Source organism: Cottoperca gobio, chromosome 9 (assembly GCF_900634415.1).
Source record: "Cottoperca gobio chromosome 9, fCotGob3.1, whole genome shotgun sequence".
NCBI lineage: Eukaryota > Metazoa > Chordata > Actinopteri > Perciformes > Bovichtidae > Cottoperca > Cottoperca gobio.
The window spans coordinates 18,568,580-18,591,261 of record NC_041363.1 but is presented as its reverse complement, the minus strand read 5'-3'; the positions used below and the strand labels follow the sequence as shown (position 1 = coordinate 18,591,261).

Sequence of the window (22,682 nt, the reverse complement as noted above, 5' to 3'; positions counted from 1 at the left end):
AAGTATCGCTGTCACAAAACCTGAGTGAATGTAGTGGCTACAAACCAGACGCATGGAAAAGATCATACATTTCCCAGATCCATCTCATGATAATGCTGACAATAACGTTGTTAAGGTTAATAACAGTTAAAGAAGAAGTGTAAAGAAGGGGGGGGGGGGGGGCTTGGGACAGCGATAGAAAATAAGAAGAAACATGAAAACTGTTCTTCTCTGACTTCATGGATATGTCTCCTTTACTTTCTTTCCTGTTCGGGCTCTCTGGTAAACACATGTCTCTCGGGGACTGCTGGTTTTATTCAGCCACCTCCCATCTGGTTAAAGTTTACAGTGTTGTTAGTCACACCCATCTGAGCCCTTCCAGCCACAGAGGAAACACAACTTGGAGGTAGAACTGGTGTATAATGAATAATAATAATATGAGTTTGTGTGGGGTGGGTGTCTTCATTTATTTTTAACCCTCATTCTCCTAAAAAAAGATTGGTCGCTTTGGTTTTTGGTTCCACCCAAATTATAAACACTGTTACAAATGTGCATCAAATAAAGTTAAATGCAATTCAGCAGCATTGTATGCTGCTGAATATGTATTAAAGCCACACAAGACACATAACAGAGCTCTACAGACAAGCTGCCTGTGTACCAGTCACAAAAACTGCAAAATGTACATTTACTATGTCAAACAAAGAGGAACAGAAGGTATGAGTCAAAGTATCAGTTGGCAAGCAACCTTACAGGAATCGAGTTTGTAGCAGTATTGTTGCAGTTATTTTTACTAGCTTGTGTTGACATGGTGTTGTCTACTCTTTGCATGTTAGAAAACACATCACCCTGGAAACCATCTTTTAGATGTTACACAAATTACACAATGACCTCATTGGTGGAATATTTTTTCACAAATTCAGGATCAGGCCCTAATCCATACTTTTCGTCTTGCTTTAAGTACATTGGATGAGACGTATATATAGAAGTTCCTCTGTATCTTTAGCTGTGGAATATTTACAGAGGATGGATTCTATTTTCAGCAATGCCATACTTGACATTCACAGTTTGACAGTAATATTTTGCAGAACTGCACAGAACAACCAAAGTCTGTTCATAGCCACTGAACAGTTTCAGTAGTGCAGCAGAAGCCGGGGGAGGAAGCACTTTATAGCTTAATGGTTCCTCTCTTGCAGATTTGCACACACACACACACACACACACACACACACGTTTATTCAGAACAATTTATGTAATCTTGGAACATTACTTTCTTTGAGAACAGATCTTATTATTGTTGATGATGCTTTTCATTTAAGATGTTACACGATGGAACAAAAATATAGTTGTAGAATATATTTCTGGTTTTTCTCAAATCAGGGTGGAAGTACAATAGCCAAATTTGACTTGAATATTGTTTTGAATAAGATGCTAACTATGGGTTAGTTTTAAAGGGTCACCCCACCAATTTTACATATGAGGTTTAGTTTACTTATCATGGTCAGCCTGTGAAAACAGCCCTATAATATTTTCTGTGGTCCTGGAGAAGCTTTGTCATGTAATTGAAATGTGATGCGATTTTGTTTTCAAATCTAACAGACAGGCTGCACGGCATACTGGGGGTGTGGAGTTTGAAAGACATGGACTTTTATCAGGCAGGGAGGGTCTAATGAAAGACGTTGTCAAATGGCATTACGGGAAGTGTAGGTGAAAAGTAGGATTTCCACATCGTTAGTCGTTAGTTAAAAACCACAACAAAGACAGGTTGCTACTCGCCAGTCGCAGAGTTTATTCTTTTAAATATACATAGACTTTATCCCCATATTAAATACCCCACCACCCTTCCCTCCCTCATCATCCCTCCCTCCCTCCTCCCATTTCCTCCCTCACTCTCAATTCTTCGCTTTCTCTGTCCCCCCCTCCAGAGAGAAAGCTCGTCCGGCTGAAAAACACACTCTACTTTGTGCAGCATATTGCTTATTAAGACATTTGCGAAAACATAAATTAAAAATACTACAGCTTGTTGTTTATTTTTTCATCAAAAAAAAGAGAAAGAAAACAACACAGTGTCCCTCAGTCTGGCTACATAAAATGAACTGGATATGACATGGTATGACCTCCTAGCTTGATGCGTACAAAGCGGTCTGTACCATGATAGGTGAAGTGGGAAGAAGAGAAATTTATTCTTCAATACGTGTCCTGAGTTGTCCTGGTCAAATCCTGTCGATGTATTTTTTTAAATGATACGACATCTGATTCAAGATGGCTAGTATTGTGTCTCTGCTCATCTCCTCTCTGCCAGTCATACTGTCTGTGAGTGTGTGGAAGGTGGGGGAGGGTGTAGTAATTTTTCTTCACCCCCCAATCAGGGGTATGCTTATTGTTTGAGGCCATTTGTCAAATAAAAAGTTTTGGAAATTATTGGGCCTATGAGGCGGTTGGAGGTGCAGGCAGAGTGAAGGACAGTGTGATACGGCACTGGAGGAAAATTCAGGTATTTAAGTCACAAGGCATGCATGTTAACACTGAACTCAGAGAGTCACCGCCAGAAGTGTTTCAGCTGTGACGTGTGTAGTATGTGCTGTGCGTAAGTCTTGTCAGTCTCTTTTGGTGTGTGTGTCAGTGTTTGTGCATTTCTTTCTTTGTACAGATGAAAGTGTTGTAAACGTCCTACTTTTGACTGCATGCATGCTGGACTGCTCTTACACTAATATTTTTTTTTATATTTTCAATGAATACAAGAAATGCCATGTTTGATTGAGTGACATTTTCTTTCACCAATTTCTTTTGACAGTCTGAATTTTCAATAGAGAATAAATGCATAAAAGAGGGACCTTTACTATCACCAACACTGTATCATATGTGCACGTGTGCATGTGGCGTGTCTCATGTGTGCATGTGGCGTGTCTCATCAAGTCTCATCAAGATTTGCGTCTATCATTCTAGCAGTCTGTCTGTTTCCCTCCCTCCTCTTTGGGAAGCACAGGAGGGACTACGTTGCCGTTTGGGAGGGTCAAAGGGTCAAGCTGGGGTCACACGCGGGGGGAGTATTTAGGGTTTCTTGGCACCTCGGTGAAAGATTTCAGCTCATAAGGGATCCCTGTGTCCACTTCGATGGATTTGCGGGAGAATAGCAGCCGGATATCATTGTGCAAGTAGATCTTCCCAGATTTGGAGCTCTGGAATCTGAGAAAAAAAATGTGTTAACACAACACCTTTTTCTAACTGTACTTAAACCTGGAAAATGACTGAGTGCACAAACATGTTGCACTCTTGCTTATTGCTTCCTAAGTTATTATTGTAATCTTATGAATCTTTTCCAGACATCAAGACATCAAGACACAGGCTAGTAAAGCAGTGTTTAAAGTCAAGTGTTAAACATCAGGTATAAAATGCAGACAGCTGAAACCTCAGTCATACCTGAGATGCATCAGGTAGCAGAGAATCTTCTTCCTGTCTAGCACTTTGCTCCCTGGAGGAGCCTCGCCTTTCCCCTCAACCCCCTCCTCTACGGGAACCAAGAAGATACGGTGGCGCAGGAAGGTCATGTGATTAACAGGCATGTCGCCGAAGTTGTAGGTCACCAGGAACATCTTCACCACAGTTTTGTTGGGATTAAATAAGGTCTGAGAACAGATGTCAGACCAAAGTCAACATATCATAAATAAGACAGCTGGCAGTGATTTTACATTAAGTCTAAAAGAGTCAAACCACAAAAAAAACTACTGCACTTAGATCATCCTTGCAATGACAAACACCCTTATAGTAAGAATATCATGATGCCAACATGTTCCATGTCATCATTTTAAAACATTGTGGTAACACAAATGAGATATATGTGAAAGATTCATAGGTAACATGGTATTTCCCTGAGCAAAGAATGAGATGAAAGAAGACTTACCACTTGAATGGTCCCTGCTTTGGGTATGCTGTATCCTTTCTTTCCAAGAGGCTCTAGGGATATCACCCCCTGTGAGGGAGAGAGAGAGAGTGAGAGTGAGAGAGAGTGAGAGTGAGAGTGAGAGTGAGAGTGAGAGTGAGAGTGAGAGTGAGAGTGAGAGTGAGAGTGAGAGGAGAGGAGGAGAGAGAGAGAGACACGGCACTGACTTGATGTCCTCAATCACTGTAATGGCAAAATAACTCAACAACAATAACAGTTTTTGGTGAACTTCTACATCAGGATCAGGATCTGGATGTAGATGAAATGTGCTAAAGTGAAACTTTAAGGGAGCAGAAGTAGGATAGCAGTATTACAATAATTGTCATTCCTGGTTTGATCCACAAACACATCTGTAAAGGTTATGCATGTCAAACCAATACCTCATGAAAACCACTAAACACAAAATAAAAACTAATCCTACATGAAAATGTACTTATTCTAAAATAACTACATCATGCTGTAGTTACAAAGGCAGCTTACACATGGAGTCATATAATGTAAAATATCAGGTAACAGTTCAAAGAACTGAATCGAAAGAAGCCTGATATTCATCACTTTTATACACAGCAATTAGGACATGAAGACAAGAAAGTGAAAACAGCTGGTTTCCAAATGTTCCAGTGTAACAACAAACACAGTTCAAGACTTCTTTTAAGACGGACTAAAAGTTGTTCACATGTTAAGGCTGGTCCTATTTCGAAAGTACTTGGTCAGCTAAAGATATATGATTATATACTGTAGGTGATGAATATGAATATATAGTTTTCAGTGCTGACAAAAGGCTTCATGATATGCAGGAAAGGAGCAACGTGGCACATATTTTTTACATCTGGTACTGAAAAAGCAAGCCAACATCAACCTTGCTGAAGCCAATTATATATCTGTTATTGTTTTGGATATTTGTTCTGATCCCTAAAAAATGTCATATTAGCAAACACACAACCTGCCATATGCAATAAACTGTGTTGGTTTATTGTTTACAGACAGACAGACAGACAGACAGACAGACAGAGACAGACAGAGACAGACAGACAGCTGTCAGACAGACAGAGACAGACAGAGACAGACAGACAGCTGTCAGACAGACAGAGACAGACAGAGACAGACAGACAGACAGACAGAGAGACATACAGAGACAGACAGAGACAGACAGAGACAGACAGACAGAGACAGCTGTCAGACAGACAGAGACAGCTGTCAGACAGACAGAGACAGACAGACAGACAGACAGACAGCTGTCAGACAGACAGTGACAGACAGACAGACAGTGACAGACAGACAGACAGACAGACAGCTGTACAGACAGACTGTCAGACAGACAGACAGACAGAGACAGACAGACAGACAGAGACAGCTGTCAGACAGACAGAGACAGCTGTCAGACAGACAGAGACAGACAGTACAGACAGACAGACAGGTACAGACAGACAGTGACAGACAGACAGACAGCAGACAGACAGACAGACAGCTGTCAGACAGACAGTGACAGACAGACAGACAGTGACAGACAGACAGACAGACAGACAGAGACAGACAGACAGCTGTCAGACAGACAGAGACAGACAGCTGTCAGACAGACAGAGACAGACAGACAGACAGACAGACAGAGAGACATACAGAGACAGACAGAGACAGACAGAGACAGACAGACAGCTGTCAGACAGACAGAGACAGACAGACAGACAGACAGACAGCTGTCAGACATACAGAGACAGACAGAGACAGACAGAGACAGACAGAGACAGACAGACAGAGACAGACAGACAGAGACAGCTGTCAGACAGACAGAGACAGCTGTCAGACAGACAGAGACAGACAGACAGACAGACAGACAGACAGCTGTCAGACAGACAGTGACAGACAGACAGACAGTGACAGACAGACAGACAGAAACAGACAGAGAGACAGACTGACCAGGAAGGGTGAGGGTGCGCTGTGCTCTGAGATGTCGTAGTATGTAACCTGCACCGGCAGGGTGACGTGCTGTGGACAATAAGAGCCGCTGGCACCGATCTCCGCCGTGAAGCCTTCAATCCTGCCTGACGGGGAGAATCGTCCCTTCAGTATGGACTCCTGGAACACACAAGAGAAAGAGAAGAGAGTATGTAGCCGTTAACGGAGTCTTTTAAAACTCTTCATATTGTAAAACTTAGATTTACCTAAGGAAACATTTACTGCTTCACTCTCAGTCAAGTTAAGCCAAAGAATCAGAAAAACACCCATAAAATGTGAAATCCATAAAAATCCACATTTTGTGTATTTTAAATCAAACCAAAGCAGAGTTCAACACAGTAATAAAATATGCATCTGCAAGCCAACAACGTGACGTGAGCCTAGAGGATTATATATTTTAAAGCATGAAATCGTTAACTAACGATTTAATGTTTTATCTTATTTTAATGAAAACATATTATGATCTTTTTTCTTAAAATTAGCTACACAAAAGGAGAAAGATATCTTTTACCATCTCATTTTGGTATTAACATATTTTCTGCATTTACTTTTAGTCCTTATAATTCTAGGCGAGGCTCTGTAACAATAAGGAAAACAGCTACGCAAAGATCCTTAACAATTGTGTTCTTTTCACTGATATTCAGATATACTCGGCAAAGTCAAAAGTAACATCTTCCCAATATAATGCAACCTTTTAAGAAAGTGGTTTAAGTTCCATCCATACAAATTTCTGGTTTTACAAAGGTGATTTTTGAAATGGTAATAAATAATGTGCCCTTTGCCCTCTCGCTGCACATTACTTTCCACGATCATTTTAATGTAATAAATCAGGACAGTCACAATAACAATACTGAATCAAGACTTAAAAATACTTTTTCTGAAAATGTCATAGCATTAATGTTATTGTTAATTTTAGTATTTTAGTTGTAGCATTGGGGCCATTGTTAGTGGTGGTGTTGTACTGCATTATATTGAGAGGTGTTTCAGATATTATGTTCCCAAAAATTCACAAAAAATAGGAACACCTCTCATTATAATGTATTCCAGTGCAACACCTAAATAATAATAACATATAATTGAATTTACACATTTCTGACAATGTCACCAAAACATAAGATTATTAACTTCATAAAAAAGGTAGAATTTATGGCTGAGCTGTTGTATTGAATTGTATTAGATTGTACATGTGGCAAAAAGGAAAAACCAAGACTCCTCTCGGCTCCACTTGGAATGTTTGGGTGTGCAGCTGTGTCCGTCTGTCACCATCTTTGACCTGCATTTACTCGTGTTTCCTGAAGTTATTATAATAATGTTTTAAATGTGTACCTCAAAGTTGCCAAGTAGCGATCTGCTGATGGAAGATGAGGGCCAACTGGAACGTGTGGAGCGGCTGGTGTCTGTGTGTCTGCCACTGCGCAGCTGCCGACTGAATATGACCACAAACACACACAAAACAGACTGGTCGTTAGTGGTGGTTAAGATTATACTAATTTTCTCTCAACCAACATGTCACGTGCCTCTGAGTGCGTCTGAGTATTCAAGTACAGACAAAAAAAACAACTTTAATTTAGAATAACATACAATCTATGCTAACTCCCACCTTCCCTTTGTTGATTTTGCTGCAGTAAATCTAACTGACATTGAACTGTTCTCATCCATACACACAGGTGCATGGTTACATAGTTTAAGAACATGCACCTGGAATTTAAATATTGTTATTTTATGTTGTTATTCAAAGATGCAACTTTGGTTATTATGGAGAACTCACCTTTTCAGCCGCAGCCCACTTTTCAGCCGTCTCCCTGATCTTGTGCAATCTGTGGCGGTCTGAACAAAGAGAGGACAGAAAAAGGAAATTATCAGTTGTTTTCTTTTATGTCAGCCCTTATTCAGAAATGCTTGAAAATTGTCAATACACACACACAGAGAAAAACTGAGAAACAATATAGTTTTGATATTCAAAAAAAGATGGGTGTGTAAATTTTTCTGTGTTCCCGTGAGATTAATATATATGTGTAATTTTTCTATTTCAGGTGTCCTCCTACTTACTGAGCACTGACTTTTAGATGTTGCATCACACGCATAAACATTCCCCATTTCCAGGCTGCCGTTCATCGTAAAGGCCACCCAACTGTCAGATGACTCGCCACTAGCCAAACCTATGCTATCTGCTAGCCAGTTGCTCACAGCAAACCTTTCAGTCATGGTTAGCTAATTTGTGCTAGCTAACCCTTGGTTACATCGGCTACCTACAGAGCTTGGAGCTCTTTGTCAGCTTGTCGTCTCATCGTCACACTCGATCACAACCACAGACGGCATTTTAGAATATCCTCCTTTCTCCCCTTTCTGTGTCTCTTAAATATCTTTTTTAAACCCTTATTTACTGAAATATCACCTGTGACAGTTTAGCATTGATCGTTTTCTTCAACTCTTACTTTCATTGTCCTCTCTGTCCTCAATTTGTGTCCTTGAATCTTTCTTACATATACCTGTTTCTCCCTGTGCTTACCCTCACACACACTCTAAACACCTCTAGTCACAATGAGCCCACCCACCAATGTTTGAATCCTAACTAGTAAACTAGTGAACCCTATTGTCACCATTAGCACACTCCCATCCCACAAACACACACACTCAAAGCTCTTTCTGGCCTCCCAATGTTCAAAAATGACCAATTCCCTTCCAGAACCATTTTTGAAGCACGATGTGTGTGTGTGTGTGTGTGTGTGTGTGTGTGTGTGTGTGTGTGTGTATATATAAGAGACACAGCACACTCATGTGGGGGAACAATGGACCCTCCCTCAATGGGCTTTATTCTGGAGCTACTCAGCGTGTTCCAGCGTGGCATGAGCTGGCCATCACTTCATTCTTTCACATTTACTCGTTCTCTTAGTTTCTCTTTATTTATGCCTCAGCCTCTTTTCCAGGGCTGTCAAGGCTCACAGATGTCTTACCATCAATCACCGACTTTAAACGGCTATTCCTTTTTCTGTATTCAAAGTTTTAGAAGCCTCCGCAAATGGTGGTCTAAATGTTTTTGGCCTAAAAGCATGGTATTTGTATGCAAATGTGCACATGCTGTTTTTTAATGTATGCTGCCATAAAATCGGCTAGAACTTCTTTTCAGAGGTAGTTATTTAGAATTGGAAAACCGTATCATCAAAAAGGAAAAAGAAAACCAAATGTACGGAGAACTGCAACTTATGTGTGTTACTGTCTTGTAATTAAAGCTAGTATAGCATAACAGCTAATGGTAGCTATTAGCTACTACAGTAGTAGGAACTATAATGTGATGTAGTTGTTGTGGTAAAATACATTTCCAAGAAAGAAGTATGCAAGTGTGCTGACCTTAGACCGGTCCCATGCAGAGGGCAGCAGGTGGTTCCAGTAAGGGGCGGCTTTAGAGTCAGTGCTGCGACATGAGGCCGGGCCAAGTCCTGGAGCCAGCAACGAAAGCCTGCTTTTCTTGGATGTGGAGGGTCCCTCATCTTCAGAGCATGACTCCCCTGTGTCGCTCGGGGGCAGCAGCCTCTTTTTGGCCGGCCAGTGGCCTCCAGAGGATAGACGGTGACCATTACTGCTGGGAGTTTTCTCCCAGGATGCCAGGCCATTGGAGGATGAGGAGGCAGTCTGGGTGGCACTTCGCTCAGGTGGGGAGGATTCAACTCCAACTTCCCATTCAGTGGCCTCCCCTGGCTCCTGCAGCTCTGTGTGGTGTGGGGGGGAGAAAGGGCCTGGAGGGCTGGTGGGACTGGCAGGGTTGGGAGTCTCATACATGACCAGTTCATATAAGTGGGGGCTGGGCTGGCCTCCAGATGAGCCATTACCACAGCTCTCATTTGCAGGGCTACCTAGTGAGTAGGTGGGTGTGTGGCCCCCGTTAGGTGGCTCAGTCCTGGCTGAGCTACCAAGGGAATGACTCTGGTCAGAGAGGTGTCCATGTGGGTCACACATTGGGGGTGATTTAGGTGAGAGTGGAGCAAATACATCAGGAATGGGCCTGTCATGATTGTGCTGAGTTGGGCGTCGGGAGGGGTTGTGGCATGGAGAGAGGGGTGGAGACCTGGGTGAGAGTCCCCCCTCAGAGTCTCTGTGCTCCATCTGTGTGCAAGAGTATACTGAACTAGCCCCACCAGGGCCCATCGCTAATCCCATCCCAACACCTTGAGCTGGGGCTGGCCCACACAGCACCCCTTCCACCAACGCCTCGTTGTCTGAGGAGTCCCCCAGATGGTGGCGCTTATGAGTCTGTTGGGGCTCCTCTATCCCCCGTTTCACGCCCAACCGGACAGGCCTCTGTTGGGTATCAGTGTGGGATTCTGTGGAGGTAGAAAATCCCCCCAACTGGGAGAAAATGGAGAGCTGGTAGACCTTTTGGAGCCGCAACTCCTCCTGGCCAAAGTGCCTGGGTGCCCCCGGTCTGACTCCATGGTCTAGGCCCTGTGTTGGGGATGTAGGGGGAGGAAGGTCCCCCTCCTGGCCTGGAAGCTCTAATGGAGCCTTTTTATGGGCTAACTCCACGTGAATGTGCCGCATGGTTTCTATGCTGAAGTGTCTTGACTAACTTGCAATAGGGTCAAGTAGGTCCTCACAAGTGCCAAGAGGCAGAGTAAGATGTTCCACAGGAATAGGAAGTTCTATACTTCCTGCTGTGATGTCGTCAAATAGTATGAATTAGGAAGCTGAGCCCCACAGCACCTAGGATAAAAAAAATACAGCATAACTATTCAGGACAGTTTTCAATAAAGCAATTAATAATGGCAGACTGTATGAGTGATAGAAAACATAATATAGCATGATAAAATGTAAAAGTACATGAAGGCATTCAGCCCTTCTAAGCTGTCAACAATGATGTGAGAACGTTTAATATCTGTAATTTTGTTGCACTACATATGGACATTTGTTATACATCTTTGAATAGAATTGACACATCTAATACGGTAATAAGGTGTTCCTTTCTTTTACAGTTATTTACATACAGTACTGACTCACTGCCATAGAATGACATCAAGGAATAAATAATTAACCATTATAAGCATCAATTCATACCACTCGCGTCTGGTACATGCCTGATGAGGACACTCACTTCATCCAGGTGTCCCATTCTATTTTTACCGCAGAAGAAATGCAGGACTATACCGTATGATAAAAAAACAATTAAAGCTGGGGGGCTGAATCCCTTTTTGCTGCTTTCTTTTTTGTGACTGCAAAAGACTGCTGTCTCCTGTCTAATTGAGTAATATAATGAGACAATGTCGAGATCAACATCTTACCTCTGAGCCGGTCCTTGTCTAATCCTGCCAGTGTGGACAACCTGCATCTTGCAAAACATCTGGAGGTTGTGTCTAAAATGGTCTACTAAAGGAATCTGTTTATCTCCATGGCAGCTGCCACAAAACAACGCCAACATCCCAAGATAGGTAACCAGGAAACAGTAAGGACTCTAGAGGAAGCAGCAGGTGGGCACAGAAGCTATGACCTGACAAGAAATATAGGACAAATTTTGTTGGTGAAAAAATAAAATACAATCAACGAATACATTACAGTTTATGATTTAAAGTTACAACAGCGTAGGGTTAGATAGATTTATAGAAGTTACGAGCAACTTGGTCATGCAACCAGTTGCATTATGTTTGTTAGTTTAAGACGGCTAAAACCTCAAGGCAAAATTTACCAGAGGGGCGGAGTGTCAGTGATGCAAGAGTGTCTTGAGAGGAAATGTCTCTGAACTGGAATCAGAAATAACTCTATTGGGGCATCCTCTGTGCTTGGCTGATAGCCAGAAACGCCCTCTTTGGTCCCCTGGGCGTGGGGTGTGGCACGGCTGTGGCATCATGACAGGGTCATTCCACCCAGAATCCCTAAAGAGACAGAAAGACATAGAACCAATGAGACTATTCCCTTGTGAAACACACACACACACACACACACACACACACACACACACACACACACACACACACACACACACACACACACACACACACACACACACACACACACACACACACACACACACACACACACACACACACACACACACACACACACACACACACACACACACACCTGTGCATACTTGAACAGACTGTAGACAAAGGCACACAGATGGTGCAAACACGCAAGTCAGGAAGGCAATATTTAAGTCAGTTAATAAACTTAATTGACAAATCAATCAAATAATCAATCCCCTCATCATTTCAGTACTCCACTGAGGGAGAAATATTACATCCTCTTTTATAGTCATTCTAGGATTAGGATAAATTATGAAGGAGCTACTTGTGAAAGAGAGTTGATATTTCCATTCCAGTTCTAGATTGGCAGTAAGAGGTTTCCCGACCCACTTGGACCAGAACTTGGGTATTGGGGGGGGTGAGCTGTCGCCATGACAACCAGTAGCCCAAGGATAACAGCTCCTTTGTGCATGGCCACAAAGAGGGAGAAAGAGAAGCACAGCTAGAGAGAGAGAGTGGGGGGGGGGGGGGCAGCCCGGGAAGGATGCTCCTCCAAGAGAATATCTATCAAAATGGCTGTCCTCCATGAGGTGTGTGTAGAGCCAGCCAAAAAATCTCATCAAACTATGATGAAGGCCTATGTTCTGTTAACCGAAAGCAGGCAAACATAATTTAATTGATGTGCTTACACAATTCATTCAAGTTTGAAAACAACCAAGAAAGCTAATCTGACAAACACATAAATCATTAAAACAGAGAAATACAGTGAGATCTACATTACAGAAAACAGTTACTTCACTTTCTAGAAATTCCTTTTGAACCATCATGACGAAACGGTGATGATGCATAAAGATATCCATTACTTACACAGAGGTTATGACATTAGCATAAAGATCAGGCAAGAGGAAAGAAAAAACTGGTGAGAAATAGGAAACGTAGATTTCGACAGTTGTTCTTAAGTATTTTCTACTAGATTAAGCACACCTGAAATGTATCCACTGGTGAAACTGTAAGGGATCTTGAATAAAATAGTGTTTGTATGAGCATGTTTTGTGTGTAATCTTTTCTTAAACAAAATGATCCATTCATTCAGGACAATACAATCTTCAAATTAAAAAACAAGTAAGGGATCATCGTCAATATGACAAGAATGAGAGGGCTCCAGACAGAAGGACATAAAAGGGGAAATAGAGTCAGACTGACCCTCCCCCCAACATACATTATGACCTGATTATATGCAACTACCATGTAATGGTACATCATCAGGTAAGAATGCTTTCCTATCACTGCAAACAAAGAATCTCATGGAGACGATGTCAGGAGTGAAGCCTCTGTCAACTGTGATTACTCACATGACACATGGTCCCAACGCAGTCACACACAGTCACAACTCTATCTTTGGCAAAAAACCTAGCTTGTGCGGACTTATACACATGAGTGCCTCTCTCAAAACGTCATTTTACAGTCCTGCACACAAGTGCATAAAATATATATTTTAACAACCAAGATGAGGCAGGTTTAGGTAAAAAAAAAAAAGAAGTTAACGCCTCAGAAAAAAACGCAACCTAAAAGAAATACCTTTCGAGTATTATGACATTAATAGCCTATATGCTATGAAATTGCCACTGCTATAACGCATTGTTTAAAAAAAGGCAAATATGAACAGGAGGAAACTTTTAAAAAGGTCACATATAAACTGCTGCCCAAAGCAAGGACATTTAGAAGACAAATGCTGTAAACCACTTTATCTCTTGGGGTGGGGGACACACCAGGCCAAACCAGAACTGCCCCAGTCAAACAGGGATATCTGGTTAATGTTATTACCAAGTCAAATAACAAAATATAGGAAGTAGGACGTACATAAGTTCAATTAACACAGTACAAGGAATCACCTCCTCTTGTTTAGACCCCCCCCCCCCCCTCTCTAGACAGGTGGAGTCTCCAAAGCAAGAGCGGGCAGACATGGAGTGGGGGGTGGGGAAAGAATGGAGGAGTCAGCAATGATTATTTATAGTCATTGCCTATGTCATAGCTCCCTGGGAGAACCCATAGTCTCTGTACTAGTTCCCACTTGATTTCTGACCTTGTTTTGAACTAGCTAGCTAGAGGCTGGCAGAGGCTACCCAACCCTTCTCAGGCTTGATCAAGGAGCCAACAGAGGAGGGGGGAAACGCTGGCTTCACCCCAAGAAAGGCTTCAGGTTGCTGGGCATGTATGCCAGCTCAGGCTTAAGAACTCTATTACTGCATCGCTGAACATTGTAGTAGTTTTAACACACTCACACTCGCACCTGCCCCCTTAGACAATGTTCTCTTACTCATCTCTAATCTACTTGTACAATCTAATCTATGTAAAATGCACATGACCTGTGCTCACTTACTGTGTACTATTCACACAGTCAAGGATATGAAGAAACACCTGTACTGTACCAACCTACTTTTTGCAACTTCAGTGAACCAATTTCACAATTTTCTTATTCATATCTACATAAAATCATTACATTGTCCCTTCAAAAGCTATTATTAAAAGTCATTATTATAAAATAAAAACACCTTTCCTTTGTTGAATGCTGCTGACATAAAGCATGAAGATGTTACACACCATTGGTAGGCCAGGTGCAATCTCGATGTAACAACTGCCGCAAGGAATCATTCATGAGGAGAGAGCAAGAGTAGAAATGGTGAGATGACAGACAAAGGAATGAGAAACGCCTGACAAGAGGGAAACACCCAGACAGAGAGAGACAGAGAGAGGGAGGACGAGGGGAACAGGGAGAAATACTGCCCAGCCAAAGACCTTGAGGGAAGGTATAATTTCAGCAGGAGCAAGTAGAGCTCCCCAGAGTAAAGGGCAACTCAGAGTGTTTATGACGATAGTATATAAGTCAGCAGGTCAAAAAATTAAGACATACAAAATGGCAAACCCCTGTGCATATCAGTGAACCTTTTTAGTAAAAAACAAACAAACATTTGAGCCACCAGAATCCTCCTTTGAATAGTCATTTCTTGAAAATGTAAAAGAATTAACTCAAGCTAGTCCTGTTTTAATCAGTCACACTTGAGGGTTTGTTTTAATTGCATGCACAAAGGAGAAGGAAATATTCTGTCTGAGAAACAAAGACAAATTATAAAAAAGGTAACAAACAACACAGAAACCCAATGAGATGAAGATTCAGTAAAGTGGTGAATGGGACCAAGACTAAATGCAAAAAGAGGTACAGTTTGCAAGGCCAAGATCAGGATTACAGAAACATTGAAATGGGAAATGATTTTCCAAACGAAGTGAACTAAGGACAGCAATATATGTATGTACTGTGTGTATCCACAGCAGAAAATAAGGGAAAATGCCCCTCCAGCAATGATTCACTAAGGTAAAATTCAGCAGATGTTGTTTGCAGTCTAAAACCTGATTGGACTACTAAATGTTTTTGTGGATTATAAATAAAGCTAACATTCAAAGTTCACAAGGGAATCCCAACTGAAGAAACACTAGCACTCTTTACTCACAGTCATGTATAAAGGCCTTGACAAACCAAGCTGACAGTCCGCCGTTGGCCAATATCAGGCTGTCGCTGAGCATCTGTCGCCTGAGCTTTTGCGGTGTGTCCTGCACCACTGGCACAGCTTGTATATCTGCAGTCTTATGTCTTTTTGAATGACAAATACAGACTACCGCCGCCTGTGGTTTTGAAGTGCGCAGAACTAAACCGACATCATCAGACAGAGGCCAACTGTTGTGTCACCTGCGTCTTGGTCAAAAGGTCGCAAATACTAAAGCCAATGGCCAACTAGCGTGCTAACGTGCTAGTTGGCCATTGGCTGTAGTATTTGCGGCCTCTGTGTCTGGGCCTTGAGGACTGAGGTCAAAGGGTAAGGGTTCAATGTCTGACTTGAGACATGCCTGTTGTGGAGCTCAAACATTTTGTTCAGGAGCTGGTCATGTCCTTCAAGGACATTAGCTGCCGAGGTGTTCTGAAATATGTGCAAATCTATGTGCTCCTTTAGGCCAAGGAAGGCTGTAGTCATGAGGTCAAAGGTCAAAAGTCTTAGGTCAGATGACTTGTGGCACATCAAGAGGACCAGATGCGTTTCATTTCATCATCATGAGAGAGGTTGAGTAATGATAACACAAAGGCAGACATGGTGCTGATCTACATGTAGCAAATGATTTGCACACACACTGGGTTAGTTCCACTAAACAGCCTATTAAGAGCTTGTGAGACTGAGACAGTCATTAGAGTGGTAACTGGAGCATCAGTGTGTTAAGCAAAAAACATCTGCAAAACAGAAAAAAAAGTACACTTTAGACCCTTTGGCTTCCTGTAAACTTTAAACACTCACACACGCATAGAAGTATACACAAACTAGTCATCAGGAGCTCTCTGTGAAATGCATAGGATTAAAGGGGGCCTGTGTACATTCATCACAACACCCAGATCTCACACACTCACACACACTCACACACACACACACACACACTTTATGTGAGAGAACAGCTTTATTATACTATGCAGGTGAAGTACTGCATATCCACAGCATTCAACAGCCAATAGAGTTACTTACTAATTGTTCATGATTAGGTTATATTGGACATTAATGTTTCATGTTCTCTACTAATAGGTTCTATATTCTTCCATACAGAGGCAGACAGCCGTCAGAAAGACACGGAAAACTAATACAATGCCACGGTCATCAAAAAGCAAGGGTTTTCACTTGTCATGTTTATATTTTTAACCTTAAACACATAATAAACATACCTATTAAATCAAGAAGGGAAACCCTGTTAAATGTTCAACTAACAAGATGTGGTTTGCAACTGTATTAGCTAATGACAAAATCACCCAATAACCACATTTTGAAACATGTGTTGGCTGATGAGATGCCAGCGTATCTTCGCAAACTTGACAAGGAATTTTTACTACCCCTCACCCCCCTCAGAGAGAAGGAGGCATTTGTCAGCATTCAGCTTTTTAATGAGGTTAAATCTCCACCTTGTTATAGAAATTAATCAATGACATAAGCTAATCATATTGAATGAGCCTTTTGTAAACAGTCTCTAGCTTCTAGCTGCACTCTGCACTCCTTGTGTCCACCCTTTACACCCAGCCTATAAGAAAGTTGTGATAACGTCAGCATGAATTTAGCAGCCTCCCAAATGTCCCGATTGTCTCATCAAGTTTGAGCAGAACCCCGCCCGAGCTACTCCCAGGCCTGTGCTGTGCCTGGAGGCTGATAAACATATAGACACACACACATGTGCACATTCTCTAACACAAAAAAAGTTGCTAAGTGCTCCTGCAAACAATCACCTGTGGATTAGATTGCAGAAGTCATGTAGAGTTTGGAAATCCAATGTCACTGTGCACAAGGGGATGGGATGACAGCAGACTGTGTGTGCATTTGCGTGTATGAGAGAAAGAGAGAGACAGAGACAGAGACAGAGACAGAGACAGAGAGAGAGAGAGAGAGAGAGAGAGAGAGAGAGAGAGAGAGAGAGAGAGAGAGAGAGGATCAGACAAAGACAGAAGACAGGAAGCAACAAACAGAAAGAGCAGATAGTGACAGGAGACAGAGACACACAGAGAGAGAGAGAGAGAGAGAGAGAGACAGAGACAGAGAGAGAGAGAAGAGAGACAGAGAGAGAGAGAGAGAGAGAGAGAGAGAGAGGATCAGACAAAGACAGAAGACAGGAAGCAACAAACAGAAAGAGCAGAGAGTGACAGGAGACAGATTAAGTTGACAGAAAGTGATAAACCTCTGAGCAAGACAGTGTTAACACCAAACACACATACAGTACTCTACAGTAGTGGGGAGTCATGGCAGTCTAAACTAAGCTGGCTCAGGGACATAGTTGCTGAGAATGCTGTTTGACATGGGGTCCCTTTCTGTCTCTTCCTCCCTCCCTCTGTCTGTATGTCTGCCTTTCATGTGGCCATTTTAGGAGACGTTGAGTCACCGAGCCCAGCTGACAATATGACAGGAGCAACGTTATTACACTTTGGCTTGACAGCAGGAGAACTTGTGACACTCACCTTCTTAGAAAGATGGGATTTATCTCACTGTCTCACTCTCTGTCTCTCTCCTTCCTCCCTCTGTTTAGTTTGGTGGCTGGATAGGTAACTCCGCTGCCTTTTCTTTCTGTCCTCCTCTGTGTTTCTATTTCCACTGGGTCAGGCTGCTCTCTCTGTCGACTCTCCGGTTTGTTGCCTCTCTTTGCTTCCTTCCTCCTGAATACATGGTGTTGAGAAAGACAGATAAGTCAAGTTGTTCTGCCTCCCTCTGCTTGTTTTGTAGCCTGCACTAGGGCTCTTCTTCCCGTCTACCTCTCTCCACCCTCAGTCACACACATACACAAATTGTAAACCAATCAACAACTCTCACCCCTCACCCATCTCACTCTTTCCCGTCCTCTCCTTTTCTCTCTCAAGCTCCCCCCTGCCCTCTTTCTTCCTTTCTCTCATTCGCGCCCCTCCAAAATATCTTGAATACAAAAGCCACTTCACATGCTTGCGTTCCCCCTTTCCTCTCCCCCCATTCCTCCTCTTCCTCACCCTCTTCTCTCTTCTTCTATCATTTCACAGGCTCCTCCTTTCTACCCTTTTCTTGCTACCTTACCCTCTCTCTCTCCCTCTCTCTCTCCCCCTCTCTCTTTCTGTGTGCCTGTGTTTGCTTTCAGTCATTTCCTCTCAGCTGATAGAGCCAGGCATGCTTTGCTCACTCAGCAGTGAAGGCATACAGGGGGAAGAAAGGGCTGACTGCTGATTGGCTAGAGAAAAGGGGGGTCAGCTGTAGTGGCTGAGTTCCTGATTGGCTGAGGGCAGGGAGTGAAAGGGTGGGGGGGACCTATAACCACACCCATCTCCTCTTGCTTGGCCAGTTCTGCAGAAGTAGAGAAGGAGACCAAAGAACAAAAGGTGTTTGTGTTTGAGTGTTAAATGTGTGTCCTTGACAGCTTTAAAGCATGTATTGTGTACAGTGTTTAATTGTATAATCTCTTCCTATAGTGTCCCATGGTGTGTTTGTGTATCAGTGTTAGTCAAAGAACAACCGTTAATTAAGGAAGTTAGTGCCTCAGAGAATAAAGATGCAAACATCTACCCGATGTATCCTCCCCCTTCCTTTGCTGTCTTATTCGCTCACGCACAAAAGCCCTCTGTGTGTAGCATGGAATGTACACAGCGCGACACAAGCACAAAAGCAGAAGGCTTATCTGCTGCTGGAGTAGCCTACAGATAGAGAATGAAGTGCATGTGAAAAAGTTTATCAGCCGAGTACCAGGAGTAGCCCTCAGCTGTGTGTGTGTGTGTATTTTGCCATCTGTGAGCTAATAAGGAACAGCATGTTGACTCGGCAAGAACTATTTTGAGTGATGTGGTTAAAGTACACACAGTGCACACTCTCACCTAACACTCACACACAAACACACATTGTGGGTGGAGATTAAGCAAGGTAAAGCACTGTGCACAAAACATACTTGAAGCCGTCAAGAACACATATTTAGCACACAACCTCGCCCGGGCCTCTTGTTACAAACACAAACACACCCGGTTATGCTATATCCTTATTTAGGGAACCAGAGTTGACTTGTTATCAGATGTGTGCTGGTTGAGACTATGCGAGACAAACCTATTGATAGCCCTTTGTACTCCTTCAAAGTATGGTGAATAATAATTACTATGTCACACGTGTGCCTGGTTAATGTTCTGCAGAAGGATAATGACCATTAGCCCCTTTTCGATCTCTGCGTCATACAAAGAAATGACTGGTAATAATAGATTATGACGGAAATTTACGACCCCCTCACTCAAAATGCCGGTTCCTGCTGCTATGCTATGTTATCTCTGTCATACAAAAGGATGAAGGACAACATGTATGTAGTTGTGGGGCGCTTTTGTGCAGATTGTAAAGGTTGACGTGTGATTTGGGGTTATTTAAACTATTTAAAGACTTGAATAGTTATGTCATTGTGACACTCGTAAAAGGAGAATGTACAGTATGCAGTAAACTGTACAGTGGGTAATGTATATGCAAAGCATGACATTAAATTCTACCTTGAACCTATTGCCTTTTAACAGCTATTGCTGTTGATGGACAATTTACTTGCTGTTAAAAACATGTAGAGCTACGACTAATGATTTCCATTATTGATCAAACTATAAATCATACAACACACAATGTTGAAAGCCAACAGTCCGAAACTCCAAAATATTCAATTAACTATCATATTAAACAAATCCTAACATTTGAGAGGGAATGTGTGAAATGTTTGCCTTTAAAATGGACCTAAATGATTAATCAGTTATCAAAAGAGTTTTTGTTTTTAGTTTTAGAATGACTTTCTGCTGATTGACAAATTGACTAATTGACTAACTGTGAGCTCTACATGCTTGTACTCATACGTGGATACAGTCAGCATAGATTTGTGTAGAAGTATGTCACAGTTGTTTTCCTGTACATGTGTGAACACTAAAAGTGAGCAGCTATGAAGTTTGAAAAACAACACTCAGCTTCAGCTACGTACCTCCAAATATAGAGATGTGGGGATAGGGGAGAGAGGAGTGGGGGGTAGAAGGCTGAGAGAGAAAGCAAAATAGACAGAGAGCGAAACAGTCAGATTGAAAAGAGGCCAGATTTGGTTGCTGCTTTTAACGGCGAAGCCTGTAAAAACTGTAATACTAGGGATAATAGGGAATTCTTTTTCTGCTCCCAAGCAGCACTGTTATTTATGATTGTGTGTTTCAGCATACACAAACACACACTTCTGTCCCTTTAAGAGCCCACGTTGCCTTCCATATTTTGGGAAAAAAAGGGTGTGTCTTCTCTGTGATGACCCTCCTCCATTCAAGGGGAATCTTAGTGCAGCTGAGGAGAAAGAAGCATTGAAAACACTCGTTCACATTCCATCAAACACAGGCATTGATGCACTGTGACTGACTGGAGAGCATTGGCAGTGTTTTTTTCTCATGTCTTTATCACAACGTTGGTGTTGGTATTTTTAGCCGTCGTATGTGAAACGCTGCGTTACACACAGACACACATGCATACTTTTTTTGGGCCTCTCAAAGTGAAATGGAAAGTGTATGTGTGTGTAATAATGAACATGTTTAAAGAGGCACGGACCACTGCATGTGACAGTAGTACACACATGAAGCCGTATGTGTGTTTAGGAAGTATACATCTCTCAGAGTAAGAGGATTTGAGCAAGCAACAGGCAAATAGTGGACATGATATTAAGTCTGCTTCAGTGTGCAGAAGCACATTTCACAGCTAATATATTAGAAGCACTGATGCGTTGATTTGCTGGCTCAGATCCATATGAATTTTGTGATGCAATGCATTTGGTTCAACTGTAACATTTAAGTGAATGAGTATGCTGTAATAAATAATATGGCTATGTAATAATAAGGTAGAAATAAAAGGCAGATGTTTACAATGACAACCATCAGTGTGTGAAATCAACTTGTTGGCCTCCTTTGGCTTGTCGAGCATAGAGTAAAACCATTTACACATTAAAAACTATATATTGATAAAACACCCTCAATTTTCAGTGCTGGCTCTCTCACTTATACAGCGCATGCTTTCTGTCTTAGTCTTCGTTTTCTATTTTTAGCAGCCTCAGTTATTACGTGTCAGCACATGGTAATAACTTTAACTACTTTTCAACATTCCAGCCCATATTTCTCTGCAGGACAGAGTGTCTTGTACAGCCCACTTTTAATGGGACAGGACCTCTGAATAAGATGCTTACCTGCCAGATTGTCTTCTATAACCCCACCCAAAATAAACTCAAGTACTAAAGCTTCGGTATCATCAGATAGACAGCTCCTGCAGGTTGCTTCTCACCCAGAGTGGTTGCTTTATATTTACATTTCTAGAGCACTGTGACAATCTGGTGAGATGAACTCTCTCTGGAAGGGTTTGTTTGACCAGCTGCGTGTTCTTAAATAAGATCACAAATTTGAAAAGATAAACGCTTGTTTAAGCATTTAACTTTAGGACTATAAGTGTCAATTGACATAATGGTGTCTATATGGGTTAGGGTTACATTTAGGGTTAAAATTAGGGTTAGGTTTGAATCGGGCAGATGCAGCAAATAGACATTACTGAACACAGACGTGTCATTTTAAACACCGGACTGTCCAAATAAAGCATTCCTGAAATAACTTGTTTGTTCTCCTTACCAAATATGCCTGTCCATCCACTTCTGCAATCATTTCCACCATTCATGACTAGATTCTGCAAGTGTGGAAATGTGTCTTTTGAGTATCCTGCAATCAGTTGCTGGGATTGAATTTCCTCACAGAGGTGATTAAAGTTTGGTCTAATCAAGTTGAATCCAGTCTTCATTTCAACACCAATCCATCACAAGGAATTACATATCATTTTGTAATATGTAAATTTACCTCTTGATCCACATTATGTCATCAGGATTTTGTTACTTTTTGTTATCTAATATCTAATCCTTCCACTCGAATGAGTAGAGGTTTACTCTGTGATCAGTGTCTGGTCAGAAAGGTTTGGACACAAAACACATTATGGTTAGCTCGCTTTTGCAAAGATGGGAATAAAAGGCAAGAGAAGGACACGATCAAATAATGGTCGATAAGCACAAGGAGAAACGAGAGAGAGAAAGTGTACTAGGAAGAAATTAAGAGATTGGGAGGAGTGTGGCACCCTGAGTCTTCGTGACAGGCCGGGCCAGCTCAGAGGATGGAATGTTCCAGAGAAATCTGTTGCCTATTCATGGAGGACAGGAAATAAAGCTCTCCCTCTCTCTCCACCTCTCCTCTCTTCCCTCTCAGTCCTCACTCCTTCCCCCTGAATTCAGCTGCCTGTCTTTTTACCTCTCTCTCTGTCGCT

At 42.1% G+C, this 22,682-nt stretch overlaps 1 protein-coding gene across 7 annotated transcripts in view; it reads right to left on the bottom strand.

Moving 5' to 3' along the window:
• Positions 1–1,980: 1,980 nt before the first annotated feature.
• atosb (atos homolog b) overlaps positions 1,981–22,682 on the bottom strand; it is a 28,120-nt gene continuing 7,418 nt past the window's right edge. For 2 of the 7 annotated variants that reach the window (XM_029439669.1, XM_029439670.1), the window contains exons 2-11: positions 17,855–18,049; positions 11,544–11,730; positions 11,143–11,348; positions 9,218–10,567; positions 7,638–7,696; positions 7,196–7,295; positions 5,831–5,989; positions 3,878–3,946; positions 3,397–3,602; positions 1,981–3,162 (exon numbers count right to left, since the gene is read on the bottom strand). In XM_029439669.1, coding sequence (XP_029295529.1) covers positions 3,009–3,162; positions 3,397–3,602; positions 3,878–3,946; positions 5,831–5,989; positions 7,196–7,295; positions 7,638–7,696; positions 9,218–10,405 — 1,935 coding nt within the window. In that variant the 5' untranslated portion in view covers positions 10,406–10,567; positions 11,143–11,348; positions 11,544–11,730; positions 17,855–18,049 and the 3' untranslated portion in view covers positions 1,981–3,008. The other 5 variants (XM_029439672.1, XM_029439668.1, XM_029439671.1 and 2 more) reach the window with 5 other exon arrangements.